At 36.3% G+C, this 20,660-nt stretch overlaps 1 protein-coding gene and 1 long non-coding RNA gene across 2 annotated transcripts in view; one reads left to right on the plus strand and one right to left on the minus strand.

The window, feature by feature from the left end:
- acss2l (acyl-CoA synthetase short chain family member 2 like) overlaps window positions 1–20,660 on the minus strand; it is a 46,291-nt gene that overhangs the window by 8,312 nt on the left and 17,319 nt on the right. Inside the window, exons 5-13 of the mRNA XM_062023289.1 lie at window positions 19,859–19,931; window positions 17,718–17,793; window positions 15,138–15,222; window positions 10,232–10,369; window positions 9,987–10,157; window positions 4,811–4,944; window positions 4,484–4,616; window positions 3,251–3,307; window positions 718–798 (exon numbers count right to left, since the gene is read on the minus strand). Coding sequence (XP_061879273.1) covers window positions 718–798; window positions 3,251–3,307; window positions 4,484–4,616; window positions 4,811–4,944; window positions 9,987–10,157; window positions 10,232–10,369; window positions 15,138–15,222; window positions 17,718–17,793; window positions 19,859–19,931 — 948 coding nt within the window. The remainder of the gene's footprint in view (window positions 1–717; window positions 799–3,250; window positions 3,308–4,483; window positions 4,617–4,810; window positions 4,945–9,986; window positions 10,158–10,231; window positions 10,370–15,137; window positions 15,223–17,717; window positions 17,794–19,858; window positions 19,932–20,660) is intronic.
- LOC133631175 (uncharacterized) lies at window positions 428–20,140 on the plus strand. The gene is made up of 3 exons (XR_009821413.1): window positions 428–861; window positions 4,500–4,628; window positions 19,837–20,140. It is a non-coding gene; the product is annotated as an uncharacterized LOC133631175 (long non-coding RNA).

Here is a 20,660-nt window from a genome sequence, read left to right on the forward strand (position 1 = left end):
TTGAACTTTATTACACCTTGGAGCGCTTTTTCCCGTCCATTGTTTTCCTGCTTTCGCTATCTGCGCCTAATGACTGAGCTACGTGACGTCATTTCTTGTGATGTCCCACGGAGCATTTCTGGTCGGGACGGGATTCGAATAAAGAATCAACTCTTTTCCTTTACTATAGTGGTCTCGATAACGGGTACCGGTTCTCAAAAAGGGATTCGAGTCCGAGGACTCGGTTCTTTTCTTATCAAACAGCCGGGAAAACCGGTTTCGAGTATCATCCCTACTTGCAAGAAACACAAACAAGTGAAACCTACAGCGTCGGACTCCTCTATTGCCATTTGAAGTTCCTTGGAGTAGGATTCAGTTTCGGCTGCGTATCTGGCAACCTCAGTCATGGAGAGTGGGAGGGGACTACAGAATTTTGACCGTGATTGCAGTACCATTCATGGCCACATTACTACATATGGCACCTTTAAATACGTGTTTGTCGCGCTGACTTATGATTTCAAAGTACGTTAGCCTCCTTTTGTACAATATATTCATCAAATGCATAGGCAATTGTGCAATAATCTCATGAGGGAATCATACATTATACATATTCACCGTTAAAAGTGTCTCTCTGAGGGCAGCCTTCAATGAAAGCAAGCTTGAAAACCCTGCTTGTACAGTGTATATTATAGATGTAACAAATGTATTAATATAATATTTTTGTGTGCTATAACTTACAAGGTAGCCCTCGGCCTCGCCCTCCAGTTCCTCGCCGTGCTCATTGAGGATGCTGGGCTCTACGCCAAAGAAGGGAAACGTCTGGAAAACCAAACATACTTAGATTGAAGTCACACAAGGTCTTCTCTTCAACAGATTTAAATGGTAAATGTTCTGTCTTTTTATACTGCTTTAATATACCTAGAATGATACCCAAAACGTGTTACATTGTACATCACATTCACCCATTCATACGCACATTCACACACTGATGGCGGAATGCTGCCATGCAAGGCAGCTAACCACGACCCATCAGGAGCAATTAGGGGTTCAGTGTCTTGCTCAGGGACACCTCAATTTGATTGATTGATTGATTGATTGAGACTTTTATTAGTAGATTGCACAGTACAGTACATATTCCGTACAATTGAACACTAGACTTCGACTTCCTTTTTATTGTCGTTCAAATTTGAACTTTACAGCACAGATAAGAACGAAATTTCGTTACATAAGCTCATGGTAGTGCAGGATAAAAAAGCAATAATGTGCATATATAAATAAATAGATATATATGTACACTACCGTTCAAAAGTTTGGGGTCACCCAAACAATTTTGTGGAATAGCCTTCATTTCTAAGAACAAGAATAGACTGTGGAGTTTCAGATGAAAGTTCTCTTTTTCTGGCCATTTTGAGCGTTTAATTGACCCCACAAATGTGATGCTCCAGAAACTCAATCTGCTCAAAGGACGGTCAAACTGTTTTCAGATGTGTGAACATGATTGCACAAGGGTTTTCTAATCATCAATTAGCCTTCTGAGCCAATGAGCAAACACATTGTACCATTAGAACACTGGAGTGATAGTTGCTGGAAATGGGCCTCTATACACCTATGTAGATATTGCACCAAAAAGCAGACATTTGCAGCTAGAATAGTCATTTACCACATTAGCAATGTATAGAGTGTATTTCTTTCAAGTTAAGATTAGTTTCAAGTTATCTTCATTGAAAAGTACAGTGCTTTTCCTTCAAAAATAAGGACATTTCAATGTGACCCCAAACTTTTGAACGGTAGTGTAAATAATATATAAATATGTATACAAAATACATAAATAATATATATAAATAAATAAATGGTAACACCCCAATAAGTTTTTCAACTTGTTTAGTCGGGGTCCACGTTCGCCATGGTTCAACATGAGCTCTCTAGACCAGGATCGACCCGGTAATCCTTCTATTACAAGATAGCCATGCTACGCACTTAGCCTAGATTTAGGTATGGCGACCTCTATTAAAAATGACATGAGAGTTTAAAAGGGGACTGGACTTTTTTTTATTTATTTTGCCTACAATTTACAAGAGCACATAAGTCTTTTTTTAATCAATCAATCAATCAATCAATCAATCAATGTTTATTTATATAGCCCTAATTCACAAGTGTCTCAAAGGGCTGTAAATGCATTCTAACTCGTAAATAAAAGTCAGCTTACAATAGAGCCAATGAGTGCCATAATGTCATTGCGTCTATTCCACCTAGAGATGTCCGATAATGGCTTTTTTGCCGATATCCGATATTGTCCAACTCTTAATTACCGATTCCGATATCAACCGATACCGATATATACAGTCGTGGAATTAACACATTATTATACTTAATTTTGTTGTGATGCCCCGCTGGATGCATTAAACAATGTAACAAGGTTTTCCAAAATAAATCAACTCAAGTTATGGGAAAAAAATGCCAACATGGCACTGCCATATTTATTATTGAAGTCACAAAGTGCATTATTTCTTTTAACATGCCTCTAAACAGCAGCTTGGAATTTGGGACACGCTCTCCCTGAGAGAGCATGAGGAGGTGGAGGTGGGCGGGGGTGTATATTGTAGCGTCCCGGAAGAGTTAGTGCTGCAAGGGGTTCTGGGTATTTGTTCTGTTGTGTTTATGTTGTGTTACGGTGCGGATGTTCTCCCGAAATGTGTTTGTCATTCTTGTTTGGTGTGGGTTCACCGTGTGGCGCATATTTGTAACAGTGTTAAAGTTGTTTATACGGCTACCCTCAGTGTGACCTGTATGGCTGTTGACCAAGTATGCATTGCATTCACTTGTGTGTGTGAAAAGCTTATTGGCGCTCTGTACTTCACCCTACGTGCGTGTACCACTCCGTAAAGCAGCGTTTTAAAAAGTCATACATTTTACTTTTTGAAACCGATTCTGATAATTTCCAATATTACATTTTAAAGCATTTATCGGCCGATAATATCGGCAGACCGATATTATCGGACATCTCTAGTTATTTCACTTTTTTTTGTTAAGTACATAACTCCACATGGGAAATTAATTCATAGTTTTGATGCCTTCAGTGACAATCTACAATGTAAATAGTCATGAAAATAAAGAAAACGCATTGAATGAGGAGAAGGTGTGTCCAAACTTTTGGCCTGTACTGTACGTGTTCTTGTCTTACATAAGGATCGTGAATGATAAGCAAATTTCCCCACAAAAAGTGCAGTTCCCCTTTAATACGGCTGTGTCAGGAATTGAAGAGGTCACTTACAGCCGAGCCGGGTTTCAGGGGCGTGGCGGCAGGTAAAGGGGTCAGAACGTGACCTCCCTGCAGAGACAAAAAGTAGCCCAACATGAATGCCATTGAGTTCATATGATATGAGGATTTTTGCAGATTAGTGATTGTCAAAATTCAATTTAATTCAAATCAAAGAGGTATTTCAAAGCACTTAACACATGGAGCAGGTTTAGAACCACGCTCTTTATACCAGTGTTTTTCAACTGCTGTGCTGCGGCACACTAGTGTGCCGTGAGATACAGTCTGGTGTGCCGTGGGAGTTTATATCATTTCACCTCCATCCATCTATTTGGGTTACAAATATTTTTTGCAAAGCAGTAATTATAGTCTGCAAATGATGTGTTGTTGTTGAGTGTCGGTGCTGTCTAGAGCTCGGCAGAGTAACCATGTAATACTCTTCCATATCAGTAGGTGGCAGCCGGTAGCTAATTGCTTTGTAGATGTCGGAAACAGCGGTAGGCAGTGTGGAAGTAAAAAGGTGTGTAATGCTTAAACCAAAAATAAACAAAAGGTGAGTGCCACTAAGAAAAGGCATTGAAGCTTAGGGAAGGCTATGCAGAACAAAAACTAAGACTGAACTGGCTACAAAGTAAACAAAAAGAGAATGCTGGACGACAGCAAAGACTTACTGTGGAGCAAAGACGGCGTCCACAAAGTACATCCGAACATGACATGACAATCAACAATGTCCCCACAAAGAAGGATAAAAACAACTGAAATCTCCTTGATTGCTAAAACAAAGTAGATGCGGGGAATATCACTCAAAGGAAGACATGAAACTGCTACAGGAAAATACCAAAAAAAGAGAAAAAGCCCCCAAAATAGGAGCGCAAGACAAGAAGTAAAACACTACACACAGGAAAACAGCAAAAAACTCCAAATAAGTCAGGGTGTGATGTGACAGGTGGTGACAGTACACCTACTTTGAGACAAGAGCTATAGTGATGCATGCTTGGTTATGGTTTAAAGTCATATCCAACAATTGCGACAACGACTTTTTACTGTCAACTGAGTTTCGTTTTTTAATGATTTCTGCTGGTGGTTTTCAATGTCAATCAAAATGTGCCTTGGCTCAAAAAAGGTTGAAAAACACTGCTTTGTACAGTAAAGATAAGCAAGCAACTTAAGAGAAAAGTGCTCCCTCTAGTGGCTAACACCAGTGTGACATAGTTATACCCTTAACTGATCGTCAACCTGTCTTTTTACCGTCTCTGTCTGCCAGAAAGTGTCCACCACGGGACACCTTCCCTGACCGACCTCTTCGTGGAACCAGTGCCACGCCTCCGAGTTGATGGGCTCGCCCACGGTACCCACAATCTTCAGGCTGGAGAGGTCAAACCTGGTGTAGGAGGTAGGTGGCGCTTGACATGGACTACACTTGTACATTTACAAACAATAGTTGTCAAGCAGTGAATTAGCCGTTTTAAATTGTGCTGATGAGAAAATCAAGTGGGTGTCCTCGGGATACATGGTGGTCGTCTACAACCACACACGTTGTTCTTGCTACACATGGACGGACTAGAAAGGTCTTACTTCTGCAGCGGCTCACGCCCAAACTTCATGAGCAGGCGTATGGCGGTGGGGGCCGTGTAGAACTTGCTGACTTGGTACTTCTCAATGATCTCCCAGTAGCGGCCCACGTGAGGATACACCGGGATCCCCTCGAACTGCGAGGTGCGGCTCAGCGTGAACAAAACAGTACACATCAAACACAAGTAGAGATGTCCGATAATGGCCGATATTTCGATATTGTCCAACTCGATTCCGATATATACAGTCGTGGAATGAACACATTATTATGCCTCATTTTGTTGTGATGCCCCGGTGGATGCATTAAACAATGTAACAAGGTTTTCCAAAATAAATCAACTCAAGTTATGCAAAAAAATGCCAACATGGCACTGCCATATTTAGGGACCGAGTCCCTTTGGGACAGAGGACCCTATTATACTATACCTATTATATGAGCTGTAATTTGACCCCCTTAACATGCTTCAAAACTCACCAAATTAGACACACACATCAGGACTAGGGATGTCCGATAATGGCTTTTTGGCAATATCCGATATTCCGATATTGTCCAACTCTTTAATTGCCGATACAGATATCAACCGATACCGATATCAACCGATATATGCAGTCGTGGAATTAACACATTATTATGCCTAATTTGGACAACCAGGTATGGTGAAGATAAGGTACTTTTAAAAAAAATTAGTAAAATAATATAAATAAATTAAAAACATTTTCTTGAATAAAAAAGAAAGTAAAACAATATAAAAACAGTTACATAGAAACTAGTAATGAATGAAAATGAGTAAAATGAAGTGTTAAAGGTTAGTACTATTAGTGGAGCAGCAGCACGCACAATCATGTGTGCTTACGGACTGTATCCCTTGCAGACTGTATTGATATATATTGATATATAATGTAGGAAGCAGAATATTAATAACAGAAAGAAACAACCCTTTTGTGTGAATGAGTGTAAATGGGGGAGGGAGGTTTTTTGGATTGGTGCACTAATTGTAAGTGTATCTTGTGTTTTTTATGTTGATTTAATAAAAAAATAATTGAAAAAAACAAAACAAAAAAAAACAAAAACGATACCGATAATAAAAAAAACGATACCGATAATTTCCGATATTACATTTTAACGCATATATCGGCCGGACATCTCTAATCAGGACTGGCGAAAACTGCGATCTAATCAAAAAACCAAACCCCAAAACTCAAAATTGCGCTCTAGCGCCCCCTAGGAAGAAAACACTTGTATGATAATTAAAAATATTGATCCGATGCATAAAAACTTTAGGTAGTTTTATTCTATTTTGGTTTAATGTATGCTTGTATGATGTTTAAAAATGCTTGGCCATGTTCTAGGTCAGATGTGTCAAAGTCGTTTTCCACTGAGGGCCACATCGTAGTTATGTTTGGCCCCAGAGGCCCGCTTCTAACAGTGAATACTAGTATTACACCATTTTTTAATGCATTTTATAAGTAGATTTTTTTTCAACTTAAATGTAAAAAAAATATGGTAATTTGCAATAATTTCACTTCCACATTCAGTGTATATTACTGTAAATGGAAAAACAGTACTGCTGTTTTTATGGTTAAAAAAAAGGCAGCTCAGTTGCCAGAATTTTACTGTAAAATTCACATTTGTTTTTTTTTTTACTGTAAATACAAAAAGGGCAATTTTACAGTAAAATTTTGGCACCTGAGCTGACAGTTTTCTTTGGGTTTTTTTTTATCGCAAATCAAAAACTGTAGATTTTTCGGTGTATTACAGTAAATGCCAAAACGGTACCACAGTTTATTACAGTTAAAAAAAGTAACAACATTTTCATTAAGAGAAAAATACTGTAAAAACCACAGTAAATTTCACAATTTTACCATGAAATCTATTGCAACTTTTACATTGCGCAATTTGATGGATAACTTGCTTGGAAATTGTTATTATTAGTATTTATTTCTATTTAAAAATGGTTCGAAATGCTTGATAATATATTTTTGCATAATTAGACAATATTTAAGTTAACATAATTTGCGATTACATGGAGTACAAATATTTTTTTTCTCCCAAAATAGAAAGAAATAATACATTTAGTAAGAAACCTTACAGTACTTTATTGATACATATTATTTCCAGGCTCTCGAGGGCCAAATAAAATGAAGTAGCGGGCCACATCAGGCCCCCGGGCCTTGAGTTTGACACCTGTGTTCTAGGTTTGATTGATTGATTGAGACTTTTATTAGTAGACTGCACAGTACAGTACATATTCCGTACAATTGACCACTAAATGGTAACACCCAAATAAGTTTTTCAACTTGTTTAAGTCGGTCCACGTTAATCAATTCAAGTTCATCAGAAGGTGGGTATTTTAATTCGATTTTATTTTTATTTTGTTGATTTTACCTTTCTATGACAGCTAAAACGGCTTAACCTACATACGTTCTGGGTCACCATAAGGTGAGTAGTTTTATTTTATTTTGGTTTTATTTAGGTGATTTTTACGGATTTATAGAAGATAATGCAGAACCAAGGCTTTGAGCCAACCAAACCTGAGCAGTTTTATAGTATATTGGTTTTAATTGGTTACACTTGTATGGCAGTTAAAAATGCTCAGCCTCTGTTCTGAGTCATCAAACATTGACTAGTTAGGGACAGAGTCCCTTTGGGACAGAGGACCCTATTGTATTTCTAGCGTTTTATTATTATACCGCCGCCTCTTTGAGCTGTAATTTGACCCCCTTAACATGCTTCAAAACTCACCAAATTGGACACACATCAGGACTGGCGAAAATTGCGATCTAATCAAAAAAACCACACCCCAAAACTCAAAATTGCGCTCTAGCGCCCCCTAGGAAGAAAACACAGACAAAACTATCTGTAACTTCCAGTAGGAATGTCGTAGAGACATGAAACAAAAACCTCTATGTAGGTCTCACTTAGACCTAGATTTCATACACTGACAACCCCCAGCAAAAATCAACAGGAAGTTTGCAATTCCCCCTTCAAAACAAAAGTTGTGTAAAAACAGTCACCTTTTTTCAAACATTATCTCCTCTGAGCGCGTTTGTCGTGTCGGCTTCAAATTAGCACAGGAGAGAGATTGAACCCTTCTGATTAAAAGTTGATGAAAGAGTTTTAATTACTGCTCCGGTTTGGATTTTATGAGCCCTCAAAGTCGGTCCCGTCCATCGCTGCTTGCAGCTTTAATTATGATTATTGAAGTCACAAAGTGCATTATTTTTTTGAACATGCCTCAAAACAGCAGCTTGGAATTTGGGACATGCTCTCCCTGAGATAATCCTGATACCCACTACAACTATGGGAAATACTATACTTTGACTTTCACAAAGTGCATTTAAAAAAAAAACATGCTTTAAAGCAGGGGTCACCAACCTTTTTGAAAGCAAGAGCTACTTCTTGGGTAGTGATTAATGCGAAGGGCCACCAGTTTGATACACACTTCAATAAATTGCTAGAAATAGCCAATTTGCTCAATTTACCTTTAACTCTATGTTATTATTAATAATTAATGATATTTACACTTAATTGAACGGTTTAAAAGAGGACAAAACACGAAAAAAATGACAATTAAATTTTGAAACATAGTTTATCTTCAATTTCGACTCTTTAAAATTCAAAATTCAACCGAAAAAAAGAAGAGAAAAACTAGCTAATTCGAATCTTTTTGAAAAAATTAAAAAAAGTATTTATGGAACATCATTAGTCATTTTTCCTGATTAAGATTAATTTTAGAATTTTGATGACATGTTTCAAATAGGTTAAAATCCAATCTGCACTTTGTTACAATGTATAACAAATTGGACCAAGCTATATTTCTAACAAATCATTATTTCTTCTAGATTTTCCAGAACAAAAATTTTAAAAGAAATTCAAAATACTTTGAAATAAGATTTAAATTTGATTCTACAGATTTTCTAGATTTGCCAGAATAATTTTTTTGAATTTTAATCATAATAAGTTTGAAGAAATATTTCACAAATATTCTTCGTCAAAAAACAGATGCTGAAATGAAGAATTAAATTAAAATGTATTTATTATTCTTTACAATAAAAAAATTAATTTACTTGAACATTGATTTAAATTGTCAGGAAAGAAGAGGAAGAAATTTAAAAGGTAAATAGGTATATGTGTTTAAAAATCCTAAAATAATTTTTAAGGTTGTATTTTTTCTCTAAAATTGTCTTTCTGAAAGTTATAAGAAGCAAAGTAAAAAAATTAAAGAATTTATTTAAACAAGTGAAGACCAAGTCTTTAAAATATTTTCTTGGATTTTCAAATTCTATTTGAGTTTTGTCTCTCTTAGAATTCAAAATGTAGAGCAAAGCGAGACCAGCTTGCTAGTAAATAAATACAATTTAAAAAATAGAGGCAGCTCACATGCTATTTGAGCTATTTTTAGAACAGGCCAGCGGGCTACTCATCTGGTCCTTACGGGCTAACTGGTGCCCGCGGGCACCGCGTTGGTGACCCCTGCTTTAAAACAACAGTTACAAAAACAATGAAGGCACACAGCTTCAGTCCAGAGTATACTAGAGTAATAAAGTAAACAATAACATAGTCCTCCTTTAGTGCAAGACTGCCTGGTATACTGTATAACAGGGAATTATAAACTGGGCTCACATCCATCTTCCGCTTGTATTCATCGTGTATCTCATTATGATTCTTGAAGAGGTGGGAGATCTAATTGCTCGTATTAAAGGAAGACGACTTGGTTCCTCCTCGCATAGCCAACTTTTTGCAGCCATTGCAAATTGCCAGTTTTTTATCCGTCAGACACACTTTAAAATAATCCCAAACCATAGACATGGTGTCGTTAGTCAGTCACCGAGCGAGCTGGCTTGTTAGCCACGGCTACAGCACCGGCAACAACACACTCTTGTTGTTGTTATGCTGCGCTCGCAGTCTCATGCTGCAGTCGTCAACTCCTGTGTTGTGTGTGGGAGTGGGGTGAGGGGAGGGGCTGCTGACTGGGAGACGCAACTGCTCTGTACTGCTCCCTATGTCCGTGTTTTACCGGATATGTACCCCTCCGTACAGCTGCGTTTTAAAAAGTCATTCATTTTACTTTTAGAAACCGATACCGATCATTTCCGATATTACGTTTTAAGCATTTATCGGCCGATATTATCAGACATCTCTAAACACAAGCCTTCTTTTTTGGGGGGGTCCACTCACGAGGACGCTAGTGGCACCGTTAGCCAGGGGGCCGTAAGTGATGTACGAGTGGCCGGTGATCCAGCCGATGTCTGCGGTGCACCAGTACACGTCATCATGGCGGTGGTCAAAGACGTACTTGAAGGTCAGCGAGGTGTAGAGCAGGTACCCGGCACCCGTGTGGAGAACGCCCTATGCCGCACACAGCAAATAAGGGTGCGAGGTCCGGATTATGTACCAGCACATAAAAACATAAGGGCTGCCACCTTGGGTTTTCCCGTGGAGCCGCTGGTGTAGAGGATGAACAGCGGGTCCTCTGCGTCCATCCACTCGGGCTCACAGTCCTCGGGCGAACCTCTTATCGCCTCGTCCCACCATACGTCGCAATCTACGTTCCAGGGTGTCTGATTTGAATAGAATAGAATAGAATAGAAAGTACTTTATTGATCCCTGGGGGAAATTCACCACCACAGTTCGCTCACATTAGACAATAAACATTTAGGTATTTTTACATGTGAATAATATAAATACAGTCTATTATACAGCATTATTCACATGTGAATAACATAAATACAGTCTATCATACAGCATTATTCACATGTGAATAACATAAATACAGTCTATTATACAGCATTATTCACATGTGAATAACATAAATACAGTCTATTATACAGCATTATTCACATGTGAATAACATAAATACAGTCTATTATACAGCATTATTCACATGTGAATAACATAAATACAGTCTATTTTACAGCATTATTCACATGTGAATAACATAAATACAGTCTATTATACAGCATTATTCACATGTGAATAACATAAATACAGTCTATTATACAGCATTATTCACATGTGAATAATATAAATAGTCTATTATACAGCATTATTCACATGTGAATAACATAAATACAGTCTATTATACAGCATTATTCACATGTGAATAACATAAATACAGTCTATTTTACAGCATTATTCACATGTGAATAACATAAATACAGTCTATTATACAGCATTATTCACATGTGAATAACATAAATACAGTCTATTATACAGCATTATTCACATGTGAATAATATAAATAGTCTATTATACAGCATTATTCACATGTGAATAACATAAATACAGTCTATTATACAGCATTATTCACATGTGAATAACATAAATACAGTCTATTTTACAGCATTATTCACATGTGAATAACATAAATACAGTCTATTATACAGCATTATTCACATGTGAATAACATAAATACAGTCTATTATACAGCATTATTCACATGTGAATAACATAAATACAGTCTATTATACAGCATTATTCACATGTGAATAATATAAATAGTCTATTATACAGCATTATTCACATGTGAATAACATAAATACAGTCTATTATACAGCATTATTCACATGTGAATAACATAAATACAGTCTATTATACAGCATTATTCACATGTGAATAACATAAATACAGTCTATTATACAGCATTATTCACATGTGAATAACATAAATACAGTCTATTTTACAGCATTATTCACATGTGAATAACATAAATACAGTCTATTATACAGCATTATTCACATGTGAATAACATAAATACAGTCTATTATACAGCATTATTCACATGTGAATAATATAAATAGTCTATTATACAGCATTATTCACATGTGAATAACATAAATACAGTCTATTATACAGCATTATTCACATGTGAATAACATAAATACAGTCTATTTTACAGCATTATTCACATGTGAATAACATAAATACAGTCTATTATACAGCATTATTCACATGTGAATAACATAAATACAGTCAATTATACAGCATTATTCACATGTGAATAACATAAATACAGTCTACTATACAGCATTATTCACATGTGAATAACATAAATGCAGTCTATTATACAGAATTATTCACATGTGAATAACATAAATACAGTCTATTATACAGCATTCACATGTGAATAACATAAATACAGTCTATTATACAGAATTATTCACATGTGAATAATATAAATACAGTCTATTATACAGCATTATTCACATGTGAATAACATAAATACAGTCTATTATACAGCATTATTCACATGTGAATAACATAAATACAGTCTATTATACAGCATTATTCACATGTGAATAATATAAATACAGTCTATTATACAGCATTATTTACATGTGAATAACATAAATACAGTCTATTATACAGCATTATTCACATGTGAATAACACAAATACAGTCTATTATACAGCATTATTCACATGTGAATAATATAAATACAGTCTATTATACAGCATTATTCACATGTGAATAACATAAATACAGTCTATTATACAGCATTATTCACATGTGAATAACATAAATACAGTCTATTATACGGCATTATTCACATGTGAATAACATAAATACAGTCTATTATACAGCATTATTCACATGTGAATAACATAAATACAGTCTATTATACAGCATTATTCACATGTGAATAACATAAATACAGTCTATTATACAGCATTATTCACGTGTGAATAACATAAATACAGTCTATTATACAGCATTATTCACATGTGAATAACATAAATACAGTCAATTATACAGCATTATTCACATGTGAATAACATAAATACAGTCTACTATACAGCATTATTCACATGTGAATAATATAAATACAGTCTATTATACAGCATTATTCACATGTGAATAACATAAACACAGTCTATTATACAGCATTATTCACGTGTGAATAACATAAATACAGTCTATTATACAGCATTATTCACATGTGAATAATATAAACACAGTCTATTATACAGCATTATTCACATGTGAATAATATAAATACAGTCTATTATACAGCATTATTCACATGTGAATAACATAAATACAGTCTATTATACAGCATTATTCACATGTGAATAATGTAAACACAGTTTATTATACAGCATTATTCACATGTGAATAACATAAAAACAGTCTATTATACAGCATTATTCACATGTGAATAACATAAATACAGTCAATTATACAGCATTATTCACATGTGAATAACATAAATACAGTCTATTATACGGCATTATTCACATGTGAATAACATAAATACAGTCTATTATACAGCATTATTCACATGTGAATAACATAAATACAGTCTATTATACAGCATTATTCACATGTGAATAACATAAATACAGTCAATTATACAGCATTATTCACATGTGAATAACATAAATACAGTCTACTATACAGCATTATTCACATGTGAATAACATAAATACAGTCTATTATACAGCATTATTCACATGTGAATAACATAAATACAGTCTATTATACTGCATTATTCACATGTGAATAATATAAATACAGTCTATTATACAGCATTATTCACATGTGAATAATATAAATACAGTCTATTATACAGCATTATTCACATGTGAATAACATAAATACAGTCTATTGTACAGCATTATTCACATGTGAATAACATAAATACAGTCTATTATACACATAACATGGCTGCTAATTCAAGTTAATGGCCTCTGTGGCCACCACCACACACTCTTTCACAGTCATATAGCAGTGTGGGTGGCACTGGAGGCAAGGTGGGTGAGATGTCTTGCCCAAGGACACAAAGGCAGTGACTACAACTTAGAGCAGGGTCGGCAAACCCGCGGCTCTTGGGCCGCATGCGGCTCTTTAGTGCCGCCCGAGTGGCTCCCTGGAGCTTTTTCAAAAATGTATGAAAATGGAAAAAAATGAGGGGGAAAAATATATTTTTTGTTTTAATATGGTTTCCGTAGGAGGACAATAATGACAAACCTTTTAAATTGTTAGAAATCTCACTGTTTGTATTAAACATGCTTCACTGATGAGAGTATTTGGCGTGCGCCGTTTTGTCCTCCCAATTTTGGCAGTCCTTGAACTCACCGTTTTGTTTACATGTACACTGCAAAAAGTCAGTGTTCAAAAACAAGAAAAAAAATACAAAAATGAGGGGTATTTTATTTGAACCAAGCAAAATTATCTGCCAATAGAACAAGAACATTTGGCTTGTCAAGACTTTCCAAAACCATTCAAATTAGCTAACCTCAATGAACCCAAAAATACCTTAAAATAAGCATATTCTCACTAATAAGTCCCCCCCCCCCCCCCCACGTGACAAACTTGGACACACTCATCTATAGGGATGATACTCGAAACCGGTTTTCCCGGTTGTTCGATAAGAAAAGAACCGAGTCCTCAGACTCGAATCCCTTTTTGAGAACCGGTACCCGTTATCGAGACCACTATAGTAAAGAAAAAGAGTTGGTTCTTTATTCGAATCCCTCGGAACGAATCCCGTCCCGACCAGAATGCCCCTTGAGACATCACAAGAATTTACGTCACGTAGCTCAGTCATTAGGCGCAGATAAGGAAATCAGGAAAAACAATGGAGCAGCAATGAAGGTACTGATTTTATTTAACACTATATTATTATTTATACACCTATAGTGATCACAGAGACAGCTTGTTTTTGTGTTACTGTATATATTTGTTTTTCTGAAAAATCCCACTTAATATACTTTGGGTAACAACAGTCAATATTTATTTATTTTATTTTATTTTTTTAGGTGGGTAACAGTCAATTTTTTTTATTTATTTATTAGATTTTATTTTTTTCTTATACAACAAAAGTGAGCTTTTGTTCAACCAAATATTGTGTGTTTTTTTCCATATACAACAACCTATCTGGACTCGATAAGAGAATCGATAAGGAATCGGTTCGATAAGAGGATTCGATAATAGGCTCGAACTCCATAATTTCTTATCAAACATCATCCCTACTCATCTATACCTTTTACCATTCTAAGCCAGTCTGCGACACAGTCATTTTCATAGTAGGCTAATATAACTAATATAGACACATCATGTGTTGCCTTCATTACAACGCTTATCATTTTTTGCGGCTCCAAACAGATTAGTTTTTTGTATTTTTGGTCCTATGTGGCTCTTTCAACATGTTGGGTTGCCGACCCCTGACTTAGAGTGTAAATGCTCTTCCCAGTTGGCAATGTGTGTCTTTGTAAAGGCAGAGTTTCTGATACAGCTCTTGTATTTCGTCTCATTGGATTGTGCAGGTGCACCAAATGTGCCTTTTTCTCTTCCAATGGACAAATATCCATTTGCCTCTTTGCATACCTGCAGTTTGTTGCATGCTGCTCCTCCCTTCGTCCTCCGTGCATGGTGCTTGACCACCAAACATTTAGTGACACTAGACGACGCTCTGTAAGAAAGAAATACACAGTAAATGAATACCTCTCTGACTCTTTTAATGAAAATTCAGCCTTACTGTCTTTAGCTCTTACAGATTGGGTAGGGGTAAAAGAGTGGTGATGCTGCGCCCACCAGCCCTGCACTGCAAAAACTGAAATCTAAGTAAGATGAAATATCTCAAAAAAGGCTGATATTTGCTTATTTTCTGTCTGATAAGATCATTCTTCTCACTAAGCAGATTTTACGTTAGAGTCTTTTACTTGTTTTAAGGGTTTTGGTCCTAAATGATGTCAGTAAGATATTACAGCTTGTTGCTGAGATTTGATGACCTATATTGAGTAAAACATGCTTGAAACTAGAATATCAACTGTTGCAAAGCTGTGTCATCAACACTCACAAGTATAAAACTACTTTTTTCAAAGTAATTATTTCTTACTTCAAGCATGAAAAAAAAATCATTATGCCAAGTGCATATCATTATGTCAAGATAATGGCACTAGCATTTAATAATAATAATAATAGATTTTATTTGTAAAAAGCACTTTACACTGAGTAAAAAACCTCAAAGTGCTACAGTGTATTAAAAAAATAAAAAATAAAAATAGATAATAATAAATAAATAAAAATAAAAACTAGAACAGCCAAATAGCTAAAACTAGTATGCATATATCTAAAAAAAAAAAAGGCTTTTTTAAAAAAGAAGGGTTTTTAAGCCTTTTTTAAAGCATCCACAGTCTGTGGTGCCCTCAGGTGGTCAGGGAGAGTGTTCCACAGACTGGGAGCGGCGGAGCAGAAAGCCCGGTCTCCCATTTAAAAATGTACTTAATTTAAGAATATAGACCCACTGATTTAAGAATATAAACCCACTGTTTAGCACAGCTCTTAACCCTGTAACACCCCTTGTTGTACAAACAATTTTGTGGAATAGCCTTCATTTCTAAGAACAAGAATAGACTGTGGAGTTTCAGATGAAAGTTCTCTTTTTCTGGCCATTTTGAGCGTTTAATTGACCCCACAAATGTGATGCTCCAGAAACTCAATCTGCTCAAAAGAAGGTCAGTTTTGTAGCTTCTGTAACGAGCTAAAGTGTTTTCAGATGTGTGAACATGATTGCACAAGGGTTTTCTAATCATCAATTAGCCTTCTGAGCCAATGAGCAAACACATTGTACCATTAGAACACTGGAGTGATAGTTGCTGGAAATGGGCCTCTATACACCTATGTAGATATTGCACCAAAAACCAGACATTTGCAGCTAGAATAGTCATTTACCACATTAGCAATGTATAGAGTGTATGTCTTTAAAGTTAAGACTAGTTTAAAGTTATCTTCATTGAAAAGTACAGTGCTTTTCCTTCAAAAATAAGGACATTTCAATGTGACCCCAAACTTTTGAACGGTAGTGTATATATATATATATATATTTTTTTTTACCACATTTACATAGTCATTGGGTCCTATTGTTCAGTCTCACAAGGCTATTGGATTGTACATTTGTTTATAAGTCACGCCTTCTGGCCATGAACTCACACAACCTCTCAAGGTTTCATTCGAACAACATCTATTTGTTTCATTGGACTGGATTCATCAGATTCCAGTAAGTAAAATGTCTTTTACATTTTTTTTGGTTGTTATTACAATGTCTAGAGCATGTACATATGTAGTTATTGTGGAACAGATGCATCAAATTTCATTTAGAGCTTGTTATATAATGGTTGCAATTATACAACACTGGGTGATTGTGGTAGTCAAAATAGCTGGCTTGTTACAGTGGGCTCAAACAGCTTGTATTTCCTTTTTGGTGACTGATTTAAAAGTTTTATCTCTAAAAAATTTAGTTAATTGATCAGCCTGACCTAAAATGCCATGACTTTGTCCACAAACAGGATATCAACCGACAATTTAGTTCTGGGGAGTGACGTGAACTTGGCTTGCGAGTGTTTTTTGAGCATCTCTCACTCTTTAGACTTAGACATAGACTTCCTTTTTATTGTCATTGAAATTTCAACTTTACAGTACAGATAAGAACGAAATTTCGTTGCATTAGCTCATGGTAGTGCAGGATAAAAAATCAATAAGGTGCAGATATAAATAAATAGATTACTGTACAGATAAATATATATTGCACTTTTGCATATGCATCCATGTTTATGGATGTATGTTATATCGTCTTTATATTCCAGCGAGTTAATCCATTTTTGGGGGGAATTGAGGGGATTATTGTGATGCGTTCAAGAGTCTTACGGCTTGAGGGAAGAAGCTGTTACAGAACCTGAAAGTTCTGCTACGGAGGCTGCAGAACCTCTTTCTAGAGTCCAAACTTTTTTCCTGTTCTGCGCAGCTCTTATCCACTGAACTAGTGCATCTACGTCACCCGGCAACCCAGAACATGTTTCCGCCATGTCCTTGATAGTAAAGTGTATGTGGTGACTCAGAGGCCATTACCGCCATCAGGCGTAAGCGTGTCCGGATTCAGTGTGTGTGTGTTGGGGAGAGAGAGCGTACTTTCCCCTGCACTTCTCCAGCGCCTCGTCTGCTATCTGTTTCAGGTTGATTAGCTTGTCTCCTCTGTAAACACCATCTGTGCGGCACAAAGAGACAGAGCAGAGAGACACACACAGGTAAGACGCAGGAGAGCGCACCAACACATTATTCAAGTGCATAAATGCCGACAAGGTTTTCCCTTTGTTAATAAGTCAATGTTTACTTATATAGCCCTCAATCACGAGTGTCTCAAAGGGCTGCACGTCCTCGGCTCAGATCCCACATCAGGGCAAGGAAAAACTCAACCCAATGGGACAATGAGAAACCTTGGAGGGGACCGGAGATGTGGGGACCACCCCTGGCTAAGTACTTGTCTTAGGGGGTTGCTACGTATTTTCTTTTTTAGGTTTTTACCAAAAAAAAGTCACTACACTGCAAAAAGTCAGTGTTCAAAAACAAACAAAAAAAAATACAAAAGTTGGGGGCATTTTACTTGAACTAAGCAAAATTATCTGCCAATAGAACAAGAAAATTCGTCTTCGAGAGGTGCTGCAAAGAGGAATGGGTCAACTGCCCAAAAATAGGTGTGCTAAGCTTGTGGCATCGTATTTATAAAGACTTGAGGCTGAAATAGCTGCCAAAAGATCATCAACAAAGTATTGAGCAAAGGCTGTGCACTGCAAAAAGTCAGTGTTCAAACACAAGAAAAAAAAAATTGTTAGGGGCATTTTACTAGAACTAAGCAAAATTATCTGCCAATACAACAAGAAAATTTGGCTTGTCAAGACTTTCCAAAACAAGTAAAATGAGCTAACCTCAATGAACCCAAAAATACCTTAAAATAAGTATATTCTCACTAATAACAAGTGCACTTTTCTTGGTAGAAAAAACAAATATGAGACCTTTTTTCTCAATATGTTGAAAAATATTCTTAAATGAAGTAAATGCTAGTGCCATTATCTTGACATAATGACATGCGCTCCAAAAAAATTGTTATTGTAATTTTGAAGAATTTATCTGAATGTGCATGAACTATTTCTGTTCAAAATAGTTACAAATGTCATGTAGTGGATTGTCCGAAGCTTAAACAGGCAACAAAAGTAGTTTAGTACAACAAATGTATTTACCCATTATCAGAAGTGCAGGTTGAATTAAGTTGGCCGTGCAGACAGACCACATGTACTCCAGAGCACACAAGACACACACAAGCCAAAATCACTGTCGAGTTCCGGTCTTCTGCCATTTTTTATATGTCTCTTGTGCGTCACTGTTTTTAGCTAGTGCGTCATGATTGTTTTGTTTTGGTTTGTCTGTTCCAAAACAACTTTGTATCTCTTAGTCATATTTGGAAAATCTAAACATTCTGTAGACAGGTTGGCATAACTCCATATTCACCTTTGTCCCACAACTGGTCCATTCAATGGCACAAAATAGAAGAGAATTGAAAATGAGCGGACATTCTTAATAGACAAGTAATATAGGTCAAAAGGTCAGAAATTCTACGACAGTCACATGTTAAATGTTTAAATATTAACTGTCAGTTTACTGTATTGTTCCAACTGTACTACTATATGAGTACGTATGTTCTATTGTTTCATTGAAAATAAAACAGCAAAGTCCATTTGGCTGTCATCTGTTTTAATTATGAGACACAATTGTGTCAAAGTCATGATTTTTTATTTCATGCTTGAAATAAGAAATGATGACTTTAAAAAAGTAGTTTTATACTTGTGAGTGTTGATGACACAGCTTTGCAACACTTGATATTCTAGTTTCAAGCATGTTTTACTCAATATAGCTCATCAAATCTCAGCAACAAGCTGTAATATCTTACTGACATCATTTAGGACCAAAACGCTTAAAACAAGTAAAACACTAACATAAAATCTGCTTAGTGAGAATAATTATCTTATCAGACAGAAAATAAGCAAATATTACCCTTATTTGAGATATTTCATCTTACTTACATTCCTTTTTTTTTTTTTTTTTTCATTTTATTTTTATTGGCATCCAGCATCAGACATTCCTATCCATTACATCATATTCACATACATATTATATCTGTTGTCTGCCCTAAATGTCCAAATGTTTTTTGTTTATATCCCAACCATACGACCCACCGAGATTTTATTTTTTGCAGTGTGGCGCCGTGGCTCCCTTACCTGCTGTCACCAGGACGACGCTTTGAGCATCCATCACTCTCTCGCACAGCGACTCGGAGGAAAAACCTGCAAACTGGACGTGCAAACAGAACGTGGAGGGAGAGTTGAGAGGTGAAGCAAGCAGGAAACAGGAGGTATCACGGAGTGTCGGCTAAAAAGTCTGATAAAAATGTGACGTTTCAAAAGTTGACAACTGTTACATTCTCCTTCTACCATGTTGTTCTGCTGTGCTTGCCTTAACTTTTTTCTCTGCAGTTAGGCTTGGCACTGGCAGTGGAGCAATTGGGCACAGGTGGCATTCATCAGCAGCAGAGCTGTACAGTGCGACCAATTTACTCGTGACTATAAATAGATTGTGAGGCGAGAAAAACTAAAAAAAGTAGCACACGTGCGAATATGGATTTCAACTACAGATGTCCGATAATATCGGACTGCCGATGTTATCGTCCGATAAATGCTTTAAAATGTGATATCGGAAATTATCGATATCGGTTTCAAAAAGTAAAATGTATGACTTTTTAAAACGCCGTTGTGTACACGGCCGTAGGGAGAAGTACAGAGTGCCAATAAGCCTTAAAGGCACTGCCTTTGCGTGCCGGCCCAGTCACATAATATCTACGACTTTTCACACACACAAGTGAATGCAAGGCATACTTGGTCAACAGCCATACAGGTCACACTGAGGGTGACGTATAAACAACTTTAACACTGTTACAAATATGCGCCACACTGTGAACCCACACCAAACAAGAATGACAAACACATTTCGGGAGAACATCCGCACCGTAACACAACATAAACA

This window comes from Entelurus aequoreus, linkage group LG16 (assembly GCF_033978785.1).
Source record: "Entelurus aequoreus isolate RoL-2023_Sb linkage group LG16, RoL_Eaeq_v1.1, whole genome shotgun sequence".
NCBI lineage: Eukaryota > Metazoa > Chordata > Actinopteri > Syngnathiformes > Syngnathidae > Entelurus > Entelurus aequoreus.